Consider the following 26,869-nt stretch of genomic DNA (forward strand, 5'->3'; position numbering starts at 1 on the left):
CTGTTGTAAATTTCACCCCAAAAGTCTTTTACTTTTAAAACCTCTGGGAGGATTTGGGGAGGGGGGAAGGTCTGAGAGAGGGGGCATGGGGAAATTTATATACTGTAATTTCTGTGTGTAGGTTAAATTTAAAAAAAATCCTTTTTTTCCGTACCTTTTTTTTTACTGAACGCTTTCCGAAAAAAATTACAAAAAAATAGAAGGGTTTCCCCCTCAGGGAAGTTATCGCTTTTTCCCCTTCAGCAACATCTCAGATGGGATTCCTGTGTACCTAAAATAAATAAATAAATTTAAAGATTTAGGTGAGTTGGGAAAGGGGGGAAAAAAAAAGCTACCCCAAAACCCAAAAAAAAACACTTGAGATTGACTTTTTGTTTAAAACTTGAGGTAAATTAGCTGAATTTGCCCAAAGCACTTTGCACTAGTAGCCAGCTGGTGAATTTTTCCGGGGCTTGCGCCCCAAATTAACTATGAAGAAACCCCCCGCAAGCTGTTTAACCCGTGCCAAACACCCCCTTTTCCCTTTTCATTTTATTTTCCCCTTCCCTTATTAAAATATAGTCCAAAAAAAAGAAGGGACGTTCCTCCAATTTTTGCCCTTTTTTCCAAGCCCTGAGGGCCCCCGGGGTCTTGAGCGCCGTTGCCCCCGGGGGGTAACCCCGGCTTGTTCCCCCGATTAATTTTGCGGAACCCATTTTGGGGGCAAAAAACCCTTTTTCCGGCCCAAAAATCAATACAAGGGCTCCTTCAGGCGGGGATCGAGTCGTGCATCCTCTTTAAAATGCGCTGAGGGAAAGTTTCCGACCCACGAGCTTGGTTCCATCCCGTTCCTTTTGGACCAGCTTTTTGTCCTCCAAATTTTTTGCGTTTCCCGAGTTCACACAAAGCAGGGGGGCTTTTGGAAAACAATTTTGGGGGGCCGGGTTTTTGTTTTTCGGGGTTGTGTTGTTTTATTTGCCCTTTTTTTTTATTTTTTATTCTTCTAGTTTCTTTTTTTTTTTCTTTTTTTCTTTTTTCTTTTTCTTTTTTTTTCTTCCCTTCCCTTTTTTTTTTTTTTTTTTTTAAAAAACCCTTTTATTTCCCTTTTTTTTTCTTGTTTTTTTTTCTTTTTTTTTTTAGGGGCTTTTTTTTTTTCCCTTTTTTTTCTTCCTTTTTTTTTTTTTGAATTGGTTTTTTTTTTTCTTTTTTTTTTTTTGTTTTTTTTTTGGGGCTTTTTTTTGGGGGGTCGGGGGGGAGGGGGAAAAAAATTTTGGGGAGGGGGAAATTCGGGACGGGCGGGGGTCTTTTTGCCCTTTTTTTTTTAATTTTTGGCTTTTCTTAAAATGGGGTTTTTTCCTTTATTAGGGGGGGGGGTTTTTTGGGGGGGGGTTTTTTGGGGGGGGGGATAAACTAGGGGGGGGGGGAGGGGGGGGGTTTAAAAAGGGCCGAAACTTAAAAAAATGGGGGAAAAAGGGGGGGCCTTTGGGGGGGGGACGGGGAGGGGGGGTGGGGGGGGGGGAACCGGGGGGGGGGTTTTGGGGGGAAGGGAAATTGGAAAAAAGGGGTTTTTTTGGGGGGGTGGCTGGAACGGGGGGAGGGTTTTAGGAGAGAGGCATTGGGGGTAAAGGGGCCTGGTAAAAAGGGGAAGGGTGGGCCAAATTTTGGGGGGGGGTTTTTTAAAAGGGGGCTTCCCGGGGTTTGGGGAACAACCCCAAAAAGGGGGTATTTGCGTAGGGGGTTAAGGAGGGAAAAGTTTTTAAATTAAACAACCTTTTTTCGGGGGGACGTATAACAGGCCGGGGGGGGAGGGGGAAACGGGGGGTTGGGGGGGTTACCATGGGGCGCGGGGTGGGGGAGGGGGGAAAAGGGGGGGAGGGTGGGAAAAAAAATTTTTTCAAAAAATGACTTTTTTTTTTGGTTGTCTTTTAAACCTTAACCTTCTTTTTTTAAACTTCTTTTGTTTTTGGTTAAAAAAATTTTTTTTGGGGGCCGGGTTTTAACCCCCCTTTTTTGTTTTTTCCGGTTTCCCCCCATTTTGGCTGCTATATCTCATTACAGGATGTGTATTTTGTAAATTGTGTTTTTCTTTATCTTAATATTTTTTAAATGCATATTTTCTTTTGTAAGGCTGTCTTTGGCTCGGTTGCTGCTGTAGCAAATTTAAATTTCCCCTCTGTGGGACGAATAAAAGGATTCTGATTCCGAATACTTATTTGTCCTTTTTGTTATTTATAATGTGTGCTCTCTCTCTATATTTAACATGCTATTAACATCCTTTATTATTGCTTGCCGTTTATCTGCTACGCCACTTTTGCTGTAACGCTGCGGGACTAATCAAGGAATTCTGATTTGGAAATGAAAAACGCCACAAGAAGCTCAAACCACAACTGAAAAGGGGACACTAAAAAGTGATAGGCCTATGCGCAGCTGGGACCAGACTGCTGCTCTTGGGTTTATGGAAGCTGAAAAGGAGTTGTTATTATTGTTCTTTTGTGGCTGCCATTTTTCGAAAAGAATCCTGTTTGCAGCAGCAGAGAGCATTCGGAGATAATGCTTTTATGAACTCTAGATCAAACAAAGAGAACAGCTGGAGCACAATTTGGATGGTTTTTAAAAGCCGGGCAATTCCTCGCGTCGAGCATATCACACCCAACAAATAGCAATCATTCTGTCTGTCAGTGTTCACATCATGGCAGTAAGCCCACAAGTTGTATACTTCATTATTCTTCACTAGCCTTCTTCAAGTCACAGATAATAACAGCTGTCCGGGATGACGTTCCCAACAGCCGATTGTATCACCATGAAGGCGCTGTGTGAGGTGAGCTGGAAACTGATGTAGAGATGAAAAAGCATTCCAACTACAAATAATGATCTCTGAAGCGCTGTTTGGATAGATCGGTGTGAGGAAGGACCGTTAACCTATCAGTAATGTTAGCATCATCTGCTGTTAATTAAGAGAATAAAAATGGAGATGGGCCAGGGTTCACCCCCACCCCCTCGTGTTTGTGAAATCAGCACTTTCCCCGAGGCCATTTCTAGGCACTTAGCATTAACGTTCCGTCCTGACAGGTGGAACCTCTTGCTAACGGAGATAAAGAAATGAATAGCTTCATCAAATTCCATAAGTGCTCGCTTTTGTGTCTGTGCCACGTGCGGACAACGTGTTGACAGAGGAGAGGCTCTGCTGTCATCGGGTTGTGAACCAGCTGCAACAGAAAGAAGGTGCGGAATGGGGGGTTTTACTTGGCTCACTGTCTGGGGAAGGCTGGTGTTTTGTTGCAAAGGTCAGGTATGCTTTTATTTTTGGAAGTCATAACAGGAATTTACGAAGGATTAAAGCCAGCTTCACTAGAAGGCAGGCTTGGAATTTCGTCATTTTAGCGGCAAAGCCATTTGGTCTTTTGTGTCAGAACAAAGGCCACATGCCAGGGCACAAAGGCAATTTAGGGAAAAATTAGGATTTGGAGCTTACAAATAAATAACTTCACTTTCTGATGATAAAAACACACGATTGACATGGAAAACAAATCACTTTTTCACTACACTGCGCATTGAATAGAGTAGTTTTTCATTCAATGTGTGCGGCAAAAAATAAATCACAAGTGGAGCAAAGCGCTCGCAGCCCCACTGAAACATCATCTCATAAGTCAGAGCTGATTGACTGTAAGTGTGTGTGCTGCAAAAAGTGTAGTTATGCAGAGGAGACGAGAGGGCTCGGACTACATCACCAGGGGTAAATAACACAAACAGCAGATGAAAGAAGTTGACCCTCTACTGCAGCTTTGGTGAGTGAAAGTATAGTTTATGTTGATTGTCTGTGTTTAGCCTTTAGGCTATCGATCTGCTGGATCGATTGCTATTGTAACCACGGTGACGAATGTCTGTGTTTTCCTACAGTCTGATGTTTTCATGCCGAGGCATCACGGTTGTTGTTATTGTTAAGTTTTGCTTTGTGATAACGCTCTTTACTCCACATACGCCACTGGGTGAGGAGAAGGGAGGTTCCTAGAGAGAGAGAGACGGGGGAATGCTATGGGAGAGCTAACGGTATATGTGTGTGCGAGTGATAATTAACATACTTCTTTGTTGTTTTGCCGTGGTTACGGACGACAGTAACCTGCCTCAGAAGTGAATAGACTCACGGACAAAAAGAGACTCGAGGCCTCCTTGTATTCTTATAGCGAGACGCTGCAATGACGATTGAATGATGCAACGATGACATGTTAGGTGCGCGCAACCAATCCAAGCTACAAGCACTAATGCAGTTCAGAGCCCAGACCACCGCTCTGACACTTTTAAAGCAACTTTGAGATTTTAACAGTATCAGGGTCACAAAGGCCATGGTGGCCGTAGGACCTACAATTATTTTCGGGGCATCACGGTCAGAACGAGGGGCAATGACGTCCATAGCCGCCGTGAAATTCTTACCCTGCTAGACAGTATATGTTGAACCTCTTGACCACACCAAGGAATATCCCACATCACACAGCTAGTTGTGGTCAGCTAGCTTAGCATAAAGACAAAGCAGGGTGAAACTGCTAGCCTATCTCTGTCAAAGAAAAAATACAACTACCTAACCATATAAAACTCACGTAATAAGAGTCTGTATTTGTTTTGAAGAACAGCAATGTATAAACAAGTTGGGATTTTAGAGATAATGCAACATCAACCATTCGACTAGTTGTGTATTGCACCTGTTACCCTCCTTTGCTAATCTGAAAAACTGTTAAACTGTTAAAACTATCAACACCGTATTCAGGATACAGCATTTGAAGAGAGGGATACTTATGTCGAACACAAATGAGCCAGATCCATTTAAAAACATTGGCCGCCATTCACTTCAAACATCATCGCAAATGGTTGGGCTAAAAAGGAGATGCCTATAACAATTTATCCAATCATCATAAATGTTGGTAAATATGTTATATGATATAGTCCCAAAGGTGGCACCAAAATACCAAACATTTGCACGTGCACGTGGAGATCTTGGTGGACAGAATTTCATCAAATGTCGTGCACTTGCTCGGTTGGCCAGTATTACCAAAGATCTGAATAGTCATGAAGGCTGGTGAGTGTGGGCGTGGCCTATGCAGCAATAAATGCGACACTCTCCATTAGCTGAATTTTGCCAGGTGCTGCACTGAGACATGAAACTTGGTACCATAACTGAAAGTCCTGATTGAAGAGAGGCAAATAACAGTCAAAAATGTGAAAACTTTTTAAGACAGCTCCTTACAGCCCGGGCCTGTTTAATTGACTCGATATTTTACACACATTTTCATCTTAATGTGCTCTACCAAAGACTCCAGGACAATAAAAGTCACCATGATGGATGAGTAGCTAATTTGCATAATATGAAAAACAGTTGAATGATGACTCAATTAACACCAATTTGAAAAAGGCGACAAAGGGCGGGAAAAAGACTGTTACTCACACACTTTATTCTGAATACACACTCGAAATTGTGTTAAAGTCCCATTCACGGTGGCAAAATGACAGGACGTGGCAATTTTTCAAATGCTGCATTCATTATCATGATAAAACAAGAGAGTGATTTCTCTCGCTTCTTCTTCAGACAGAATTAAAGCAGCCAAAGTGACTTTGTTCAGCTTTGGAAAGCACAACAGTTGCAATCTACTGCTTGATAGCATGACTATCTGCCTAAGAGTGGTTTTAAAACATGCCATATCCAAACCCCATGGTCTAACTTCTGAAACTTTTGTACATATATCCTGTTAGTCTTTAAAAATTCATATCTGTCAAACCATGACTCCTGCTTTCACCGGGCAGAAAGCCTTTAAGAATCAACTAGACCAGCACTTTGCAGCCTCTCACCCACATATAACTGTACAAACAGCACAGTGCTGCCCCTGTGGTGAAAGGTTTTTTCCCTTCCCTTGTCAGGAGGCAGATGGAGGAGCTGGGAATATTCATAAAATCCTAGAAAGACAATAAATCACTCAGGAGAGGCAACGCCTGAAGACACGAGCGCACTCTGTGGATGGAAGGGCGGATGAAGGAGGGGGAGAAACTTGTGCTTAAAAGGAAAGATGCACAAAATAGAAGAGGCAGTTGATCAGAGGAGATGAGGAGATGCTGCAGGAAATAAAAGTAGACTGAAGGGAAGAGAAAGACATGAAAAAAGAGGGAGTGCTATTACAACAACGTATATCTTTTTCCAAAAGGTCATGCAGGGTTTCAGATGTTTTCCCCCTACTCATTGGCATTAAAAATGATACAAATACAAATGAATCATTACTTTTGATTGTAAGCACAATAAGCATAACATGCATGATTGCTTTCTGTTTTTCAACTATCATAAAAGACTAGATTCAATAGTTTTCAACTTGAACATTGTGAGTTGCCAGGTAGGAAATTCACGTCCTCCTGTTTGCTGTATGTTTATGGTACATTTTGGAGTTTGAGAAATCTGTGTAAGCAGATACTCAGAAATATGCCAATGGAAGACTCCCTGTTGGCCATCTCACAGTGGAATGAATTATCCCACATTGTGTAAAATATGACACATCAGGATGTCATAGCGATAGAAACTACATATTAATCAAAGAACTACAGTAGAATCAACGATGCAATGGATTCAAACGGAGCGTTATTGTTCACTTTCTGAGCAAAGCAACTTAAAATGACAGCAGCTCCGATCCAGGTTTTCTGACGCGTAACTTTCCAAAACAACTAAAAAACAAATGGGTTGTTTTGACCACAGCTGGCGTCAAATTGACCGGACTTCTTATTGCGGACTGCACATGGTCCCTTTATCAACGAGTCCTTAGCAATGGTCTGCTACCGAGCTAGAGCAGACCACTTAATGACCAATCAGAATCCAGTATTCAACTAAATTAATTATTCTACATAACCTTTAGAAACCGTTTCTATTCTACATTGTTTTCCGATTCAATGGATTGCATGTCATGAAAACATACTTTTTACTTTGTAATTGGAACAAATAATTATTTTTAAAAAAGTTTTAGCACAGTGTGTTTGTTTGAATCATTATGTATGCTGAGGAAGCCGGTGACCTTAGTGCTCCTCTCACAGTCACGCTCCCAGCCTTGTACTGTTGGTCTGTGAGCTGCTTCACTGGAGCTTCACTACATTGTACAAGGGCACCTCCACTAGATTAGGGAGGGGAGGGGGGTGATTTATTCACCTTCCCATATTTCCCTGACAGATGTTTCATACTGATTCACCGTGTGTGAGGATTAGCATTTAATAGCTATTACACACTGTCATATAAATAGAGGTATCCATATTGTAAGCACGGTGGTAATAAATTGGAAATATGATACCAGAGACAGGCAACTTCTGTGATTTTATGAAGGGTTGTAAATATGCTTAATGGTGTGCATAATCATATTTCAGAGGTGCAGACAGTCTCAATGCTGCTGGGAAATTGAGATCATGGTATGCTCAATCACATAAAAACAGACGATACACTTCAACAAACATATCTAACATATGGTTTAATATAAGTGTGCCTTTGTCTGATCTAGCTTTATCGGCACATTAATCTAACTGCACTTGGTGTGTGTTTGTTGGCGATGATGACAGGTGTGAGCAAGCCCTGCACGTATGAAACAAATAATATTTGGGCTCCAAACGCTCATATTGTTAAATTATATGAAATTGCATTCCCTTCAAAAAACGAAGGACGTAGATTATTGACTTTCCCATGCCACGCCACTGCTAAAACGCCATTTGGATGTGGACTTCAAGCCAAAATTGAAAGAGCAAGCTAAGTTCCCTCCAAAAACCACACATTTAAAGTTGAAACAACCATTAGATTTGTATTATGAATGGAATATTTCGCCTGACAAGCACTAAAATGGGCCTCAGGGTATCACCCAAGACATTATGATTCATTATTTAGGGACAATTATCCAAGCTAATGACAAAATTGGAAAATTGTTATGGAATAAAGGACAAATCTGTTTTCCTATGTTAATTGAAACACTTTTATATACAGCGTATTTATTCTGAAATAATTTCTCGACTAATGCTGGTGGTCATATATAGGCTATACATGCATTAAATGCTTGCCAAACAGAGGTTATTACACGCACGCGCACACACAAACTCATCAGTCCTTCGCTCTGATATTAGCCCAGTCTTTGCGAAAAAAAAAAAATACAATAAATATACATTTACAAAACTCATCTATTCATGTAACTTGGTGTTACGTGGGTGCTTATGCTCTGTGTGTACACAACTGCAATAAAATAACCACTTTACACTGACTCAAACATGAAGCTAACTCCAGGCCAGCAGGGCACAGCAACAGAAACTGCACACAAAGCTACCAGGCAGTTCAGTGAACCGTAGCGCCACAGAGAAAGGTGTGTGCAATTAACTCACCCATTTTTAGAGGAAGGCCATTTTCCTGTCTTTCATGGTGGCGAAGTAGTCTATATCCATGCGGTAGAGTTGTCCAAAAGCCTATGGGTCCTCCACAACATTAGAGTCTATGGATATTTGGATGGCTAAGTTTTGAGCTAACGTGATCCAAAGTGGTGTAGTTTTTGCCCCGAGAAAGACCACACGACTTCAGAATTCGTGTTAAATGTCTTTGAGACACAACATAACGGTGACGACTTGCAAGTAAAGTAACTATGTCTTTATAATGAAGTCCCAGGTCAAAATACAGCTTAACTCATTCTTGAACTGTCATACTGTCATACATAAAGAAACATAATCCGAAATGGAGGTCCTATCTCATGCAATATTTTGTTGCCACACCCTGAGGAAATACTTTCTCGTGATCACGCAAAACTTTCGCGTGAGCACGAGAAACTTTCGCGTGAGCACGGGAAACTATCGCGTGCGCACGAGAAACATTTTAATTTGTTTTTATTTCCCTATGTCCCTTTACGGGTTCCGTAGAATCTCTCGGGGATTTCGAAAAAATATATATTTTTCTAAAAAACTCAATTTTTAAATTAATCTCCATATCCATTCTTGCTAATAGTGCTACATGCTAACTGCGTTGATTTGACCCTGACAAATCACAGAAAGGCAGTGGCATGACGTTTGATCTGATTGGTCAACCACCTAATTCGTTTTTCACCTAGAAATGCCAATTACGCATGGCTTCCCTGCGACCGGGACGGTAAGTCTACAGTAAATGCTATACCGTGATTAACTACACATTCACCTACACAGAGCACAGAAAAATAAACCAAACTAAACTTAAGTTTTTGGGGGTTAAAATGATATCAAAGCTCTGAAAAAACATGGCTTATCTTGGCCTCCAGGAGAAAAACACCCAATGCTTGATCCATGTTTTATGTGGCACATGCACAGCCCAGTCATTTTGTTCAATATAAACGCGGATATAAATGTAATGTTTTCATTGGGCATGAACTCTATTATACTCTATCGTGAATATGCAACAGTCCAATTGATTTGACATTTGTTGACCCTTTTATTACACTGACATTGTTTGCACTGTTGAAATGGTTTCATCGAATTGGGAAAAAATCTATTAAAAAAAGTGTTAAATAAAATGCTGGGTTTCAAAGGGATTAGAGATAGACATTTTCAGAAGAATTGTGATGGAACAGAAAATAATTTACATCTAATTTCACTGTATAGTTTAAATATGTTCTCCTTGCAGAAGCAGATGTTTCTGGGAATACTAGTGTTACATGCTGCCACCATGTGGACGGAAAATATGTCAGTGAACACAACACCTCAACATGACACCATCACATCACCATAAAAATGACACTTGAACCCAACGACAGTTTTCATGCACTTCTTTAATATATCAGTTTTTCATATTCACAACAAATACATTAAGCTCTTTCTTCTTATGATACAGCCTTAAATATTTTTACACTCAACCGTTTTTTCTCAGAAGTCTGCCTATCAAAATGTCTCTTAGTTTCCGTCTCTTTATTTTGAACACTTTATAATTTGTTACATTGGTAGTCTCCATGCCTCCTAGCAAACTGACAGTATTTCCTTTTGTACAACTATTTACAGGTGAAAAAAAAAAACCAAAAACATCATTAAGCTTTTCATGATAGTTCTCAATTGAAAGGAATCGATGGGTTTAAGGTGCAGGCAAGGAGAAGAACAAATTTTCAAGAAGAAAAACGAAATTCAAGAACGGGAAGTCTTGGATGAGGAGGGGGAGCATTATGTGGAGAGCCTTAGTGACGGAGCTCAGTGTGTACACCTACTGATTCTATAAAGGTTCAGCAGACAAATCTGTGGCGATATTCTCATAGAAAGCAATGATCTCTACAGAAAATAAATACAGCACACTTCCTGTTGAAGAGGACAAAGGCTGTGTGCTTCTTGTAGTGAGGCCGACAGTTCAGTCTTGACCTGGGAAAAAGTAATTGCCAAGATCAGACGCTCTAGAACAAGCAAGTAAAGTTCAGCCAGTATCGTCAACATCTATTTCTGAGGTTAGGAATGAACTGCAAGTCCTAGAAATGCTTGCTCAAAACAAAAATAAGAAATCCAGGTATATTCCTAGCCTCGAGTCTTCAATGATCTTCCTCCACACACAACCTCATCCTCTTCTGTGTGTACCAGTAATATTTATTAATTATATCTACTTCAAGTCTCCTTCACGATCCCAAAACAAGCTAAAGTCTTTGCGATTAAAGTTCTGTAACATTTCAACTCAGCTTCCTGCAACAGGCTGGGTGATATGTCATCTTAAATAAAATGCCTACATTGTCTAACCCCAACGCAGGAGTCAAGTCAAGGTCAACCAGGTGAACCCTCAACCTAGCAGCAAACATAACTGCTGGGTTATAGAATAATTTCTTTAAATCATCTAGGAACATTCAACTTGTGATTCTGGTCCACTGAAGAATGTTAACCTGAGTCCTTTTAGCTCTGGTTGGGTTTTCACAACCCAGAAAGTTAAATCTCTACCGTGTTCCCAGATCTCAGCAATAAACTTAACCGCAGTTATGACCAAAACTACAAACAAGAGTGGTGCAGGGATGAGTCTTTAAAATCTGGAAATAAGTTAACCTCGGTTCCTCTCGTCTCAAAGTCAACATTTTTTTTGAATGAGTTTTTGGTTTGATGACTGAAATACGGTCTGTGCTTAATACACATTTAAAATATTTTCCAAGTTTGTTCTAGGACATAAAATACCTCAGTAAACACCCCAATGGTGAATGCCCAAAGCTTATTCGTGTCATAAAACAGCAGTTGCTAAAAGGTGACTAAAAGAGTCTAATAAACAATTTCATGGCAAACGAGCAGCTTCCCCTTAGTCATAGAACCGTCATAGCCTGACGTTAGTTATTTGACTTCTGCCTCTTGTAACATAACGCTTTAAAATAAACAGTGTTGAGAATGTGGAGATAATCCTGCCAAAGAACTTATTTTCTGCAATTTTCTGAATGGAAAAATCCCATTGATTATAATCGAGGGATCTTTTTAGTCGGCCTACAAAAATTTGGTCATCACTGCACCACTCTGAAAAGACCCAGGATATTACTTTCAGACCTTTGCCCCACCCTTGCTGCTCTGCAACCACCTGGGGGGCCACCAGTATCTTCCGAGTGACGGGATATCATACGGGACCATCCAATGACTTCCTTTCACCAGTAGGCATCAGGCTTCAAACAAATTTGTGTTTGGCTATTCATGCTTTTGTCTGCTGTCTTAACCTGGGTAATATCCAGTCCAGAGATACTTGTTTGAGAAGTTACGGAGGAACACAAGTCACATTTCTGAGCTGCTCATAAAACTATTAAATGGGCGGAATGTTAAAAATACAATCTGACTGGATGGTAGCTCATTTTCTTAGCCATTTTTGAAGTGTGGAAAAAAAACAGGTAGCTGTTGTTAATCACAACCTGACCCGATAAGGGAATACGAGTATCTGGCTAGCACTTTCCTACTGCTTCCAGTCTTTGTGCTAAGCTAGGCTAAATCTCTGCATGCCTTTTATCTTTCCTGAACGCACAAAGAAGGGACAATACATGTATTTTCTAACATGTCCATAAAAGAAAAGCAACAAAACCTTTTAATACCATGGCTGTGGGCGGGTTAAGGATGGCGACAAAAATATCCTCGATGAATGAGAAGTCCCTCAGTGCTTGGATAGATGCTCTAGCAGTGTGCTCTACCTCCACAATTTACCAGAGCCAGCAGTCTCCTTCGCTCACTGTAGCTATGGCGACATACTCGGCTGCTTGAGGCTTTTTCTTTTAATACAAAGTCAGAGATGACGACTGAGCCTTTTCAGGCAAAAAAATTCACAGGTCAGCCCCTGCAGATGGCTCATGCATTGGACGTTTCGTTTTGGGTCATCAGCTCTGTATGTCACAATGTTTTCTTCGATAAAAAACAAAACAAAAAAAAAGGCAAGTCGCTCATTTGCTTCGATCCATCTCTACAAAGTGCAAGTACACGAGTCACAAAGACTAAAACAAGCATCAAAAAGAAAGACTGATAGCTTCAAATAAAGCGAAAATGAATCCATAAAAACAGAACATAAATAAGTAAATATCTGCAGGCCTGCCTGTACAGAAAAAGGCAAACATTGACGATAACAAAATAAAGAAACCTGTAACAACATCTACAACCCTTAACACACGCTGGAATGAAAAAGTACAGGTGCACGTGTATAGAGAAAGTAAAAAGGTGCGATTGAAATCATATTTTTTTTCATGACTCTCCAGAGGATCACCAGTCCTTTCAGCAGGTTACACTGCGGCCCATAAGTCAGCAGCGGAAAGCGAGTAAGGTCCACAATTGAGTGCAATATTAAAGCCACATGAAAAAGAAACAATGACACTACATGCTCTTGGATTTACAACAAAAAAAAAGTTGTGGATTAAAACATGAGAAGCAAAAAGGGAAAAGAGTTGCTGTAAAGATGCTGTGTAACAACTTACTGTACACACAGTGTAAACGCTGGGCACTAGCTCAGCTCAGACCAGGCTTGTCAAACATAACATAAACCCCTCTTGTGTAGCTTTCACCAAACACATCTGTATTTTTTTCCTCCCTGTGAACAGCGCAGAACACGTCAGATTTTTCTCTTGGAAATCTGCGGGGAGAACCACTTCTGTTGCTTTCACGTGAACACCTTTGAAAAGTAGTAGTGTTTCAATCTCACCTATAAAGGCCAATTAACGTTACATTTCGGTAGCTTTCAGGACAAACAAATTAGCATTTTCCCTACTGACAAACAGCTTCTGTCTACCAGAAATCTAAAGACAAAGTTGGAAATCTTTGAAGCAAAATTCACGGCTGTTCAAATGTGTATTCTTTTGCAGAATTTGGACTACAAAAAGCCTGTGCTGCGTGACAGGAGGGACTTTTAAAATAGCTACCATTCCTTCAAAAGAAAAAGAAAAAAAGCTCAGCACTTCTGCTAGCTGAAAATGTGAAATACTTAAAAAATAAATCCATTTTTCAAGTCAGATTCCTTCGCCTGCGGAGTTGGCCTTCAGCTCGTCTCCGGATTAGTTAACACCTGGCCTCATCACATCTCCACCGGCGGACGGGAAGCCTCTTCTTCCGCCGGCGCTCAAAGAGCAGTCCAGGAAATGATAGGACGTGGGGCGCCCTAAGCCTCGACTTGCCCTACATCCGTCACCACTTCCTGTTCCCTTTATCTTTCCCCCTCCAGCAGGCATCTGTGGAGTTTGCCGTCTTCTCCTCAAAACCGTACATCTTTGTGTGTTTCCTTTCTTTTCATGTGATAATCATTTTTGTTTTATTCCCTAAATCAGTTTTGTCTGTCGCTGTGGCCGTTTGCCTGCTGGACAGCTTTTTTGTTTAAAAAAAAAAAAAGGACTCCAGTGAGGCTTGCCTTCTCCAGGTTGACAGAGGAAGAAAAAAGCACATTCATTGAGACACATTTTTTCAGTTTTTTTTCGGTGATGAATGATTCCACCGCATGGACACGAGACTTTTTGAGAAGTGACGAGGGATGGACTGATGGGATCTGCAGCGCTTACTTAAATGCAGAGAACTCCCCTGAAAAGTGACAAGTGAAAGAGAAGATCAGTGAAACATCACAAAAGCAGAATGTGGAACAAATTCCTTTTAGGATGCAGCTTTAAAGGGGCCCTATTATGCTCATTTTCAGATGTATGTGTATTTTGTGCCTGTGATATCAAAACGTGCTTTATTATTTTCATGCTGCATCAGCTCTTTTTATATGAATCAGGTTTAAAGGGCCTACACCATTGATAAGCTGTGATAAAAGCATAAATTGGTCAAAAGGTGAATCTACAGTTTGCTCTCCTCTGTTATTGTCAAGATGGAAAAGCCAAAAAATAAGCATCTGGACCACAATCGCTTCAACTCTTGCCTTTATATTTATAGGCTTTTTGTTTTACATTTAAAGCCTTACAGCACCTGAAAGGACATACAGTAATCCTCAGGTTTCTGATGTACTTTGAATCTGAGATACCTGCAGGAAGGGTTGAGTTTCTCTTCCTGTAACTCAAAAACGGTTTAAAAAATGGCAAAACAGAAGTGCTATTAATTTATTAGATACAAATGTCTAAGAGAGAAAGAAAACCAACATTTACATTGCTGGGAAAGCAAAACATGAGGACCAACTTTTTAAACTATGAAAATACACAAATATATACATCACCAATATCTGTTTCACAAGGATAGGATTTATTGCTGAGGAGTAAAATCTGATAAAATGTACAATTGAAAGTCTTCCTGCATTTAAATAGTTTAGTTCTTAATGCACTTGAACAATAAGTAATCCATTTATCCGAATATCAGACTAATCCCTGATATTAAGCCACAGACAATCCTTCTTAATTCAGTGGTTTAAAGTACTAGTTAATGCACTGAGACACTCAGACTGGTGTGTGTGAGTGTGTGTGAGTGTGTTTGAGCTCACCATAGCCGCCGGCCTGGATGGGGGTTTTAGGTGAGGCGCAGGCGTACAAGCTGAAGTCCTCCGTCTGGAAGCCGGCCCGATTTAACGAAGGCTCTGAGGCGCTGCGGTGGATTTTGGGTAATGAACGTGCGAGCAGCTCGATGGACGCCAAGATCTGACAGAACACACAGCAAAGACACAGTCAGTAACACTGCACCTTTCACATTGATGTGTTAACGCTGCTCTTATCCTCCTGTAGACCTCTGAGGCCACCTGCTGGTAAAGACAGTCATTTCCTTATTGATTCAAATCCATGAGGTCATTCACAGAGAGAAGAAATATTTCTTAAAAAACCACACACTTGTTTCTGAGGTTGCATCAAATTATAGGGCTGTCATCATTTGTTCTATAATGTAAATGTAAATGTGTATTTGTTCAGCACAAAACGCCCTTAATCTAGCAAATGATATGTATAGGCCGACTCCGAATGAAACATAGAAGCATTTGTATTTATTCGTGTCCCACCTGAGGGAAGAGGGGTCGCTCCTCTCTCTTCTTCTTCAGGCAGTCCGCCATCAGCCTCTTCATGGCTTTTGGACAGTTGCTGCGCACCTTGCTGAGGTCGGGGGACAGGTAACCTCGACCCACCATAAATATGATCTACGGGAAGAGAAGATATCCGTCAATATAATACTTTATTTGCATTTTACAACTTTTAATACCTAATGACTCAAATAAGGACGTCTCTTTCCCAAGGTAAGTCAATGGGGTATTTTTCGGCCCAGTGACTCACGGACTGACACCGAAGATGTAGTACCTGCTGTTTGGCCACTATGAATATTTGCATCCGCCACACTTCCGGGTGCTTGGGATCAATCCCCAGCCACAGACTTTTAAAAGCATTAACCTTGTATAATGCAGTGTTGGTACTAATGTGAGCAGGGATCTACTAAGCTGCATTCTGAATAAAAGTGTCTGTGTGAAATATAGAGTCCTCTGACCTGGTCTCTGTTGTTGATGTTGGAATAGGGCAGTGCTCCGGACATGAGCTCGTACAGCACGATGCCGAAAGCGTAAACATCTGACTGGAAGCTGTAGGGATTCTTGTCCTGCAGCCGGATCACCTCTGGAGCCTGAGAGAGAGCACATGTTGGTTTTATAATAAAGATCCAACAGTTAAAACTTAGTGAAAAGGTCACGGGTAGGAGACAAACACTGACCATCCACAGAATGGAGCCGGACAGCTGTTCAAACTGGTGGGAGCCACTCCAACGGGACTTGACTGTAGCCAGACCAAAGTCGCCAATCTTCACCGTCAGATCCTCGTGGAGGAAAATATCTGGGAGGAGAGGGGGTTAAGGAAAGACACTCTTCTCTAGCGCATTCACGAGGCCGAATTGAGTGACTACATGAGGAATATACCGTTACACTCCCTCGTTTTTTTGGTCTCTTATTCTACTGGCATTTGCTCCTGTAGCACAAGTGGAACTGCTATCCAGAATCCAAACCAGATGTCCAATGCTATTTAAACAACGGTTCTCGTTTTCATAGACGGTGTGCAGCTCCTGGTCTGATCGCTCGTTACAATTGGCCACTGTCGAGCTCGAAAAGTTAGATCTATATCAACTTCACAGTGCTGTATTTTTTTCTGGCAGCACTACCCCGACTCAAATTCTTGGGAGGACTGGAGTTTTAGATCACCTGGCGTAATAATGGAGAACATTTTGGTCCAAAACCCAACTTATTACCTACATTTTGGATTTTATTTGGACAGACAGACCTCTGCCTGAACATGAATGAGTTAAAAGATACTGTTGCTCTTCAAATCTCTGTGGATGATTGATTTTGCGTGCAGGTAACTGAGGAGGAAAAGGGGAAGAAGGGTTATTAGAGTGACTACACACATGATCAAATCTGAATGCTTTGTTATTTCTTCAACGGGAACTCACTCCATGCCCTGAGCGGTCTGCCGGGCGATGTCGATCAGCTTGATCATCTCGAACTTGGTCTCGATGATGTGCAGGTGGTGGTACAGACTGGAGCCTTCGCACCACTGGGTCACGATGGCCAGCTGAGGCTTGGTGGTGTAGCCCATGAACAGCAGGATGTTCACATGACGCGTTTTCCTGGAGCAAACACACAAGGACGGTGAAAATACAGAACTGCGCCACTTTCTAATCTCTTCGTCCTTTAAGATGACATTTCAGTAATATAATATTAAAATCTAGAGCAGTGTCAGGGTGAGCGCTTGTCATGTGACTAATTACAACAAATCAAATTTATTCCAGTAATATCACGACCGACGGCCTCGTGTGTTGAAGGCAGTAAAAGAGGCTGCATGTGTACAGCCCCTAAAGGAGCAAAGTAAACAGATGTACTGAGGGTCGGTGGCAGAAGTTACCTGAGGACTCCCACTTCATTCTTGAAGGCCTGGAGCTGTTGTGGTGTGGGTGCCGTGACGTTCAACATCTTCACTGCCACATCGCCTGGGAGGAGACAGAGAAAACGTCAGTCTCAACACTACGTTGATGTTAACAAACACAGCTACAACGTCAGAAGATGTTACTGACTGCATGGACCCACTTAAAAAGTAAAAACACCTTAAAAAGTTTAGGTTTCCAGACATTTACACATATTTAGCCCTTCGATTAACAAAACACCTAGACACGTTTTAAAAGCTTCAAGGGAGCCTTTTTTTTTAACACGCATTTCATACCGTTTGATACATACTGTTTAAAAAAGAAACGTTCGTCTTGTATTCAAGCCAATAATAGGTAGGATTTTACAAATGGTAAAGGCTTTAAATCAATGTATTTTTTCAACCCATTAAGACTCAAACCAAAAATGTATTTCTCAATATTTTCTAACCCTGAAAACATAACTCTTTAAAACCAGCTCACAATACAGTGTAGTTAATTTTTTCTAAAGCATAGTCAGCATATTTTCTGCAAATGTAAAGAATAATAATTGGAGGAAACGACAGATTAGGGCAGAAGAACGGTGTAAGTTTGATTTAATTGAAATACCCTACATTTTTCCTTATGGTAATGCAGAAACATGTCACTCACATTGATGTCCTTTTAAAAACGGGGCTTTTTATACGATATACACGCTACAGGAAAGGGAAACCCCGAAAAGCATAATAGGGCCTCTTTAATTGAATAAAGAAACAACTAATTCACAGTCTTATAACAACATGTGGTGAGTTGATGACCAGAGGATGTTCCTTATTCAATGCTGCCGATCTGAGAGGGGGAATATCTTTGGTCTTACCGTGCCACTTTCCCTTGTAGACGGTTCCAAAGGAGCCGGAGCCTATCCTCTGCCCCAGAGTGATCTGACCCTCGGGGATCTCCCAGTCGTCGCTGGAGTCCCTCCTCCCCAGAGTTTTCTGTTCCACAGGGCACTCAGTCAGCACAAGCACACAAACAATGAACTGTATTAAAACACTGACAGCTCCTCACCATCTTATTGCGGTCCTCGGACGACGACGACGACTTGCGCTCCCTCTGTTGGCACGGCGACTTCTGTGCAACCTTGACATTGGTCAGAGAGCCGGGTAAAGAGGCGGGGGGCGTGGCCGACAGCCCTGCCGTGGAGCCTGGAGGGGGATCAGGGAAGAGAAGAAGGGGGAAAATAAAAGAAAAAAGGTAAGGTGGGTTGGTTAAAAAGAGGAATAAAGAAACAGAGAGGTTTGGGCGAGTGGCGATTGAGGCTTCTGCATCTGTGTGTGGTGTGTATGTGTGTGTGGTCACATGCAGAGGAGACGTGGGGGGTGCTTGGTTGAAAGGCAGTTAATGGTTTCGCAAAGCACAGGATTTTATGATTTTGATCATAGAGGAGCCCAATTTTAAACTGTATTTTTAATAACATTTCTAACACAAATGTTAAACTATTTACAATAAGACCAAAAGGACATGTTTAGCCTCTGTTAGCACGAAATACAGACAAATTATTATATTTGATTTCAAATCATTATTTCCAATGAGTTCTCATCTCAGAATTATTGGACTCGGCTGTGGTTGACCGACACTGATTTGTTGAGTTCGAGAACAACCAAAAAGGAGAATTCATTTAACTTGATCCCTACTTGATTTTAGGGTCTACTAAACAATAGTAAGTTTATTCCAGTACAACAGCCTGCATAGACAATGTAAATTATAGGTACATGCATATACTGTACTGTAGTTAAAGACAAAGATACTTTAACTCAAGTAATACAAATAAGAATAATACAATAGCTCACGGTACAGCTAACTTCGAGCTAGTCAAAAGTTAAGGCTTAAGGCTGGCTTGCCTTGAATAATGTTCAAGCCATGTGATTTCAATTATTTTGTGCATGTGAAAGTTAGCGCATCATATCATCTCAACTTTGTTTTCAGCGGTCTTTAGCTACTTTAACAAAACGTAAGAAATAGAGCACCTTTTGGGAGTGACATGATTATTGGTTATCTCGTAAAAATGGACACTGTCAGGAGTTTTCATTAAAACCATGTCTTCAGCAAAAAGTAGGTTCACTTGAGGTAGGCAAAGGAATATTATTTTTGGTTAACTTACCCTTTAAATAATTGAAGTCACGTTGAACATGCTCTTTTTTTAAATGAAGCAGCCATTTAAACAGATGCAGTCATATGTGTGTGTCATTATCCCAGACTCATTTAATGCATTTTGAATGAAGCATGAATTTTTACTCGTGTGCTGTCATTAAACAGAGCTTCACAATTATTGATCGATTAGGTTTACGTGACGTGATCAAGGGAGCATTTCACCAGTGAAACCACCATCCATTAAAGAGTGTGTGATCAGAGTGGCTGTGAAATATCTGTGTAACCTGTCAGGTGTGTAGAGAGAGGACATAAGAGGGGAAAAGAGAGATAGAGTGGGGGGGGGGCACAAACAGTGGATGGGGTTGGTGTGTGTGGGGAATGGGAGGTTGGGGGTGTGGGAGGGTGAAGGACACAGTAACACACAGAGGCCTAACTACCTCGGAAAACAGGCTCGGGCTCAAAATCAAACACTATGTCATTGGGGTAGGAGTATAGGAGGGGGCTTGAGGTCCGTGTTCGGTGCTTCCTCAAGCAGCGGGCGGGGTGGGTCGGGGGGGCTGCAGGGCAAAGAGAAACAGACAGACCATCACTGCTACTCACCCTGCCCCTCTCACCTCTCACTAACAACTAACTATGGCTACATCTGAGGGATGGAACGTCCTCACACCACACTTTGCTTTTACTATTATTTTATATATTTAATAATTACATTTCTTTTATTATTTTATTCTACTTATTCATTTTTTTCCTCATGACTTTCTTACTTAGAGGGTTAACTGTTGTAAAGCCTATTTTTTTATTATTAAAAAATGTGGTCCCTTTTCAGAATGCAGTTGGCCTAGCTTAGCATAAAGATTTTACTTAAAGATATATGAAAAACACTTAATTGTCAATATTTTGGAAACAGGAAATAGTCCTTTTTGTTTTCTTTCCTGATGTGAGATGATAAGGATCTTATGTCGGTGGTGTTGTTGTTTAGAACATGTGGTTAGCTTAGCTTAGCATAAAGACTGGAGGCAGGGGAAACAGCTAGCCTGGCTCTGTCTAAGTTCAGGAAACAGTCTCCTAAGCTCACTAAATTGTACCTTTTATCTTTTTTGTTTAATCTGTACACAAACTGCAAATTAAAATCTAATTTCTATAGCTTAACCCGCCGACTAACATGTTTAAAATTGTTGGTGGATGTAGTAGGCTTTGCAGTTAAAAAACGTAAAAAGAAAGATGTGTGCCATTATATTAATTTCAATGTGGATTCATATTTAGATTGAAACATTTCTATGATCTTTCATATTATTGAATACCACATTTTCAGCAACCTAGGCAGAGACTATTTTCAAAGGACCTTCAGGTACCGTTTCTGAATGACAAATATCAATAATTGTTCCATCCCAAAGACTACAACCTGCTATTGACTTACAGATAAACAATTAAACCTTTCATTAAGTTTAACAATCTATCACCTTTGTAAAGCTCCCAACTTGTATCAGGAGCTCAAAGTAAGGCTGAAAAAAAAATAATAAGGAGGTCTGCTGAAACTCTGACCCACAGATCTGAGTAAACATGTGTGCCCTCCGGCTACTGCTCTCAATGACGATAAATAAACAGAACTGACTCTTTGGGTCTTTACTTCTCACACACACACACACGCGTACACCCACACACACACACACACACACACAAAAGACCAAGAGCACGCAGACGCAGGATGGTGGGAAAAAAGGCACAGAAGTCTCCTACTGTGATCCTTACCTCCATCTGACCTTGGCAAGCACTGATCTCGAATCAGGTCCTGAAAAGGAGATGGGAAATTAATAGTATCAACAACTTTCACAGAAACACCATTTAATGTACTGCATTGTTGGTCCTTGAACTATTGCCACAGAACAGATAATATAAGTTTGGCTTTTAGTTGGTTAGCTCTGTTCATAGTAAATGGTTGAGAAGATTGGGAGCAGACTCACGTCGATGTTGACAGGCTCGATGGTGTTGATATGGACGTTCGGGGCTGAGGACGAGCGGTCCCGCTGGCCAAACTGGTTGCGGTGGTCTTCCTCGTTGGGCCGGAAACTGGGAGGGATTGGTATGGACTTGGACGGGGACACAGTGGAGTGGCATATCGACCTGGAAAGAACCAATGTTGTTGAAACACTGCAGTAGCAAGTGTGAAGGAGAATGACTCGTGTGGAGGTGGAGGACTCACCCGGTGGAGTCGGATGGGGGAAGTGACGGACAGGCCTCAGACACGGGGGTGGTGCACTCAGAGGAGACGTCCTCCTGGGTGAACGGGTGATGCTCAAAGAACTTGGACACTAGCAACAAGCTGCGGAACACACATCAAAGGAGAGTCTTTCATTTTGGATATCACAAGCCAGCGTCTTTACATGCAGTGAAGATATTTTTAGGAAGTGAAACACCAATTCTTTTGTTGTTTAAACATTGCTACCAATGGCCAACGATGTGTGAATGTTAGTTTCATTGAGCATGTGGCATCATGTATGGCAGCCCCTGCCTCTGTATGAATGTGTGTGAACGCTGACTTGTATTTGTAGGGCGCTTTGAGGGATCGCAAAAGCTGGAAAACTGCATTATAAATGCAATCCTTTTACTATTGCTGAGCTAATATATCGACAATCACGATTCTTGGGTCGAGAGAGGCCTGAAGCACTACATTGTACATCAAGTTTTATCTCAGTCTGGTGGCTTGCTGCTGACTTACTCTAGTTGGTCATAGTTGACACACATGAGGGGAACCTCAGTGCTGCAGCGCTGGTGGAACTTATAGCCACAGGTCTGACAGCGGAAACCCTGGAACAGCAGCTTTCTACAGAAGTCACAGAAGGCCAGCGTGAAGAAGGTCTTCCTTACCTGTCAATCAAACACAGACATAGAATCAGCACAGGGTAATACTGATTAGAATATTCAGTATGTAATATTGGAGTCACGATCTGACACGTTGTCCAACAGTACTTACAAAGTTGTGTGTGGTGAGCGGCACATTCTCCAACACTTCTACGTGTAACTCCTCTCCTGTAAGCCAGGAGATGTCTGTGTCCCAGCCAATGGGCTTCTTCTCTCTGAAACAGGAAGTGGTTTAACCAGCATACTGAAATGTTAGCAAACATAACCATGATGGTTTCTAGCAGAGAACAGGTTGACCTCAGCAGCTCTGATGTATTTGTAGTTATAACACAAGATACATTTCCCTGATTTTCATTGATCGCAGACTCTAAATATAATAGAAATATGTTTATCTGCAAGTTAAGGTATGTTTGCTTTTTGTCAGACTGCCATAAAAGCATTCTGATGCCTGCTGCTGCGTCTATACAGTTTGGGTTTATTTCTGACACTGGCAAAAAAAAAAGAAGGATTTGATCCAAATCTATTCAAGAACCTTTATGAATGAGGCAATTATGTTCTATTTAGAAAGACCAATGTATAGAGTAGTCATTGAAAACACCTGACTTGACATTGCACGTACTGTAATGGGACTATTGGGCATATTGCTGTGTTGAAGAAAAGCAATGCGTTGTGCAACCATAGTGTGCATGTATCAGTGAACGGATTATGAGTGAGCTGCAGACTTACCCATCCTGTACCCTGTAGACCGCACAGCACTCTGGGATGAGGCCTCGCATCATCAGAGCTTTCTTCAGCGAGTCTCTCACAGTCATCCCACAGCGGGCTGGCACCTGAACACAACACAACAGCACTCACTGAATTGACATGGTAGACCAAAAGAGGAACCAAACACACCAGCTCTGTATGTTTTGACTGAAAAGGTAGGTGAGAATGTTTCTTCTGTCTTTTAATCCGGTAGCAGCCTGCTGAATTGAAAGTGGGAAACCTATCTCACTTATTTACCGGCATTCACAAGCCTGGACTAGGACAAGGACTACATTTGGTAATTGGATATTAGCGTCTATTTGTGTCTTTACATTGACTTTGTAGGTTAGAAATTCCAGAATTTTCTTTGGTGACCAAACGTTCACAAAGACAACTGTTTAACACAATTATTAAAGGATCAACTCGATAACGTTTTGGTTTCAGAGGTCTTTGTTCAAGGTAGATTTATATACGAGTTAATAATATTATTATTGCAGATATCCACATCATCTTTATATCTGCTAACATGTAACTGAGAATTTCAAAGATATGTTTGAGGTCATTCAGAAAACAGCGTCTATATTACATTTCCCAAAAAGGGGAACATTGACAAATTTTCAACTGTGAAATATATCATTCGGTTTTCCCAGAGAGTCCATTTCAACCAACACTTACTTATATTCAAATTAAAAATAAATGTTTTGGGTGATTATAATCTGGAACAATACTCTTTTTTTTAAATCCACAGACGAAATTCGACGTACCACTGTTCTCTGTTTGTTGGGCAGGAAGACCCTGACGATTGGCTTCTGGGGGGAGCGGGGGTTCGCTCTGCTGGCGTCGATGGGGGTCTGCAGGACAGCCAAGGTGTTAGGGGCCGAGGGATAGGCCTGAGCCCCCCCTGTGACCCCACAACCCCCCATTGTGACCTCCAGAAGGGCTGGCATGGGGTTAGGAGAGCAGGAGAATTCTGTGCCGTTGCCCATGGCCTCCAGCAGCTGCTGCTCCCTCTGCTGCAGGGCGTCGAGTTTGCTGGTGTACTCCTCATAGGCCTGACAGAGACACACACCATAGATTTAACAACTTCCAAACCTGAACGGACAAATACAAGATGTACTGTATTCATTAACTCGTATTACCTCTAGATATATGGAAGGAGGATTGTGTTCACCCCCAAACTTGTCCAGAAGGGCCTCTAAGTGTTCTTGGGTCAACTTTATCATCTGTTTGATATTCCAGATCTGTGAGGAAAGAGACCAAACAATGTGTACAAATTCAGATCCTTCAGTAACTGTTCATGTCCAAATCAGACTCTTCTGTACATCATATGAAATGGTCACTGTGTCACATGTGACTATAGTAAATTATTGCCATGACGTGGCCAAAATGAATGACAAACTAGACGTTGTACCTGGACCAATCAGAGCTTTCACAACTCAAGTTCAACAGTTGAACAGGTAATAGATGCTGATGACCGCTGAGATCCTTGATGGACCGATACATCTACTCTTATCTTTTTAGTGCACAGAAAAACAAGATGACACTAAATGACACAAGAGAGGAAGCTGAGGTAGCTCCGCAGATAGCTAGTTATCCTAGTCCTCTTTACTATATATAGAAATTTAAATAATTGCTGTTGTTTGAAAGGACAAGTTTTACTGTAAAATTAAATAGGTATAAGAGGGAATTAATACATGTTTAACTTCCATAAATCAGCTCTAAGCAGCGGAAAATCCAAACTTAAACTGCTGTTGGCATTTATTTATTTAAAACATGTGACTGTTGTAAGAGTTTAAAGTTTAATTTTAGATACAAATACCCAGTTGTGCAAATATCATTGCTTTAAGTTGTGAGAAGGTGTGTAGTAACTCAGTAAATCACATTTTCTGAGAATGCAAAGACCATGCCACTTCCAGTCAAAGTTTCTAAACCATTATGTCTGATTAGTACATTTGTCATATTTGAGTAAAAAGCTGTCATGTTTTCTGATCTGGTCCTGCCCTGTTAAATAATTGTTGTTGTTAATTAGGAAAACACATATGGTTAAGTTCAGAACTTCCTAGAGTTTAGCTTTTAGGACCTTAGGAAAATGGCTATAAATATTTGGCTAAATAGAATAGGTTATGTCAAAAAGCCATGCAATGACAGCAAAACTGTGGCTCTGGAGGAGTTTTGTTAAGTGAGAAAAAGAAGAAAAAAACCTTGATGATGTCATAGTGATGTCATCAGAGCTAACTCAGGTTGGATCACACAAGTTTGAGAAACAGGGGCTTCTAAAGAAAATGTAACTAGAATAGAATATAATAGAATTACTTTATTGATCCCAATTTGGGAAATGTTTACGTTGCAGCTGCATAAAAACAAGCTATTTACCAGGTGGGAGAATTTTGGTTATTGGTTGCATTTTGTGTGTTTGCATTTGCTTGCTTGGGACCATCACCGGAGTGCCATTTAAATGTGTAAGTGCAGCGTTTGTATTCAATTTTTTGACTATGCCACAGTCAAACAGACATATTTAAAAGAAATGTCTGTACAGCTGATGTGATTTTTAGGACTGTTAAAATGGGGCCACATAAGTAAGCTCACAGGTTCTGATTGATTGTGTTTTGATTATGCATAGATTTCTGTTTTTATTTATTATAGGTTATCTGACATTAAAAGTATGTATTGTTTAAGATATCATTATATACAAACTGTTGCAAATGATGCTAAATGTGACTGTTAGTATTCTGCTAATGTGATGTCGGTCATGGTCCAGCAGTGAGGCCTCTGACCTGCTGACTGGAGACAGATATCAGGCTAGGCTACATGGTCCCTGTGTATTAAATGATGAGGTCACAGCCTGACTGGTGGTTCCGCTTTTGAGTGTGCGTGTGCGTGTGCGCGTGCGGACTTGGGGGCGGTGATTGTAAAGCCTGTAATATAAATAAAAAGTAGCATGTGTAGCTAAATTACACATAGAAAAGAAAAAAAAAACAAGCACGACTTGAGGTAGCCTCCTCCTCCACCTCCTCCTCCTCCATCATCATCATTATCACCATCATCACCACCACCACATTGAGGTAAAGGACCTCAGAAGATTTGTGATGCAAACTTTGGCCGCATTACAATCCAATAAAAAGGCATTAGTAGCAGTGTAATTGCGTGTCTTTATTGCGTCAATAGCGGTGTGTGTGTGTGCTGTGTTGGCGCACCAGGCTACAGCTGCAGTGAGCCTGGAAGACGGAGCCAGGAGCGAGTGGAATAAAGCAGGCCCGAAATAAACACAGGCTCCGCCGAATGAAACCTCCTGCTCACATTAATATGTCGCATTTTCTCGGAAGCTGATAAAGCATAGTGCTCAAATGAGTTGTTCACATGTCCCACATCGTCTTGCCCCCTGCACTGCATCCCCCACGATCCATGTTACAGCCGGTGTTTCCTGAAGATTTACATCCAATTACCTCCGCTCGGAGCCCGTGCCCCCTTCCCAGCTTAGAGCCGCTACCCCGCCACTGGAGTGCTTACCTCCTCATCCTGCGGACCTCCGGGGATCCCCTCCGTACAGGAGGAGGCCAGGCCGGCACCCAGCTCCTCCAGGCCCGGCTCACTGCCCGGCTCCGCGGTGTCTCCGTTAAAGACGGGCGGTGGGGACTCGGCGCTGCTCAACGCCGCCATTTTAAACTGCGAGGAACTGAGTGGAAAATAATAGAGGGAAACGCAGGCTGGTGCTGAGGACAGGAGGGGGAGACAGAGAGACAGGAGGGGGAGACAGTGCATAGGACGGGGCTTTGAGCTTCTGGACTGCATGGGTGGCCCAACAGTACTACAGTTACTTGGCACAAAATGATTTTATCATGTATTACCACTGGTCAGAGGTGGAAAGTAACAATTTTGAGATACTTGTAGC

At 41.5% G+C, this 26,869-nt stretch overlaps 1 protein-coding gene and 1 long non-coding RNA gene across 3 annotated transcripts in view; both read right to left on the reverse strand.

Moving 5' to 3' along the window:
- Positions 1-8,486, reverse strand: part of LOC134879433 (uncharacterized) — an 80,832-nt gene extending 72,346 nt beyond the window's left edge. Inside the window, exon 1 of the long non-coding RNA XR_010167845.1 lies at positions 8,353-8,486. This is a non-coding gene — a long non-coding RNA (uncharacterized LOC134879433). The remainder of the gene's footprint in view (positions 1-8,352) is intronic.
- A 1,250-nt stretch (positions 8,487-9,736) lies between these two features.
- braf (B-Raf proto-oncogene, serine/threonine kinase) lies at positions 9,737-26,642 on the reverse strand. 2 transcript variants are annotated; one of them, XM_063905511.1, is made up of 20 exons: positions 26,488-26,642; positions 24,120-24,221; positions 23,745-24,032; positions 22,963-23,066; positions 22,349-22,451; positions 22,094-22,242; positions 21,578-21,697; positions 21,339-21,498; positions 21,127-21,166; positions 19,815-19,934; positions 18,295-18,431; positions 18,104-18,221; positions 17,232-17,316; positions 16,780-16,956; positions 16,643-16,689; positions 16,051-16,169; positions 15,832-15,963; positions 15,356-15,490; positions 14,852-15,005; positions 9,737-13,962 (listed from the first exon to the last, which is right to left on the reverse strand). In XM_063905511.1, exons 1-20 carry the CDS (start codon positions 26,635-26,637, stop codon positions 13,940-13,942), a joined length of 2,463 nt encoding a protein of 820 aa, XP_063761581.1. In that variant the 5' UTR covers positions 26,638-26,642; the 3' UTR covers positions 9,737-13,939. The 2 variants fall into 2 exon arrangements, with proteins under 2 accessions (XP_063761581.1, XP_063761582.1); XM_063905512.1 differs by lacking the exon at positions 19,815-19,934.
- Positions 26,643-26,869: the final 227 nt, after the last annotated feature.

Source organism: Eleginops maclovinus, chromosome 17 (assembly GCF_036324505.1).
Source record: "Eleginops maclovinus isolate JMC-PN-2008 ecotype Puerto Natales chromosome 17, JC_Emac_rtc_rv5, whole genome shotgun sequence".
Classification (NCBI taxonomy): Eukaryota; Metazoa; Chordata; class Actinopteri; order Perciformes; family Eleginopidae; genus Eleginops; species Eleginops maclovinus.

What these genes read in the sequence shown, in the direction of transcription:
- braf (XM_063905511.1), bottom strand. Translation starts at nt 26,637, where the DNA reads ATGGCGGCGTTGAGCAGCGCCGAGTCCCCACCGCCCGTCTTTAACGGA. An exon ending in CTACAAGGGAAAGTGGCACG is followed by an intron (nt 17,317 to 18,103) that starts GTAAGACCAAAG and finishes GTCTCCTCCCAG; the next exon opens with GCGATGTGGCAGTGAAGATG. An exon ending in CATCCAGGCCGGCGGCTATG is followed by an intron (nt 13,963 to 14,851) that starts GTGAGCTCAAAC and finishes GTCACTTTTCAG; the next exon opens with GGGAGTTCTCTGCATTTAAG.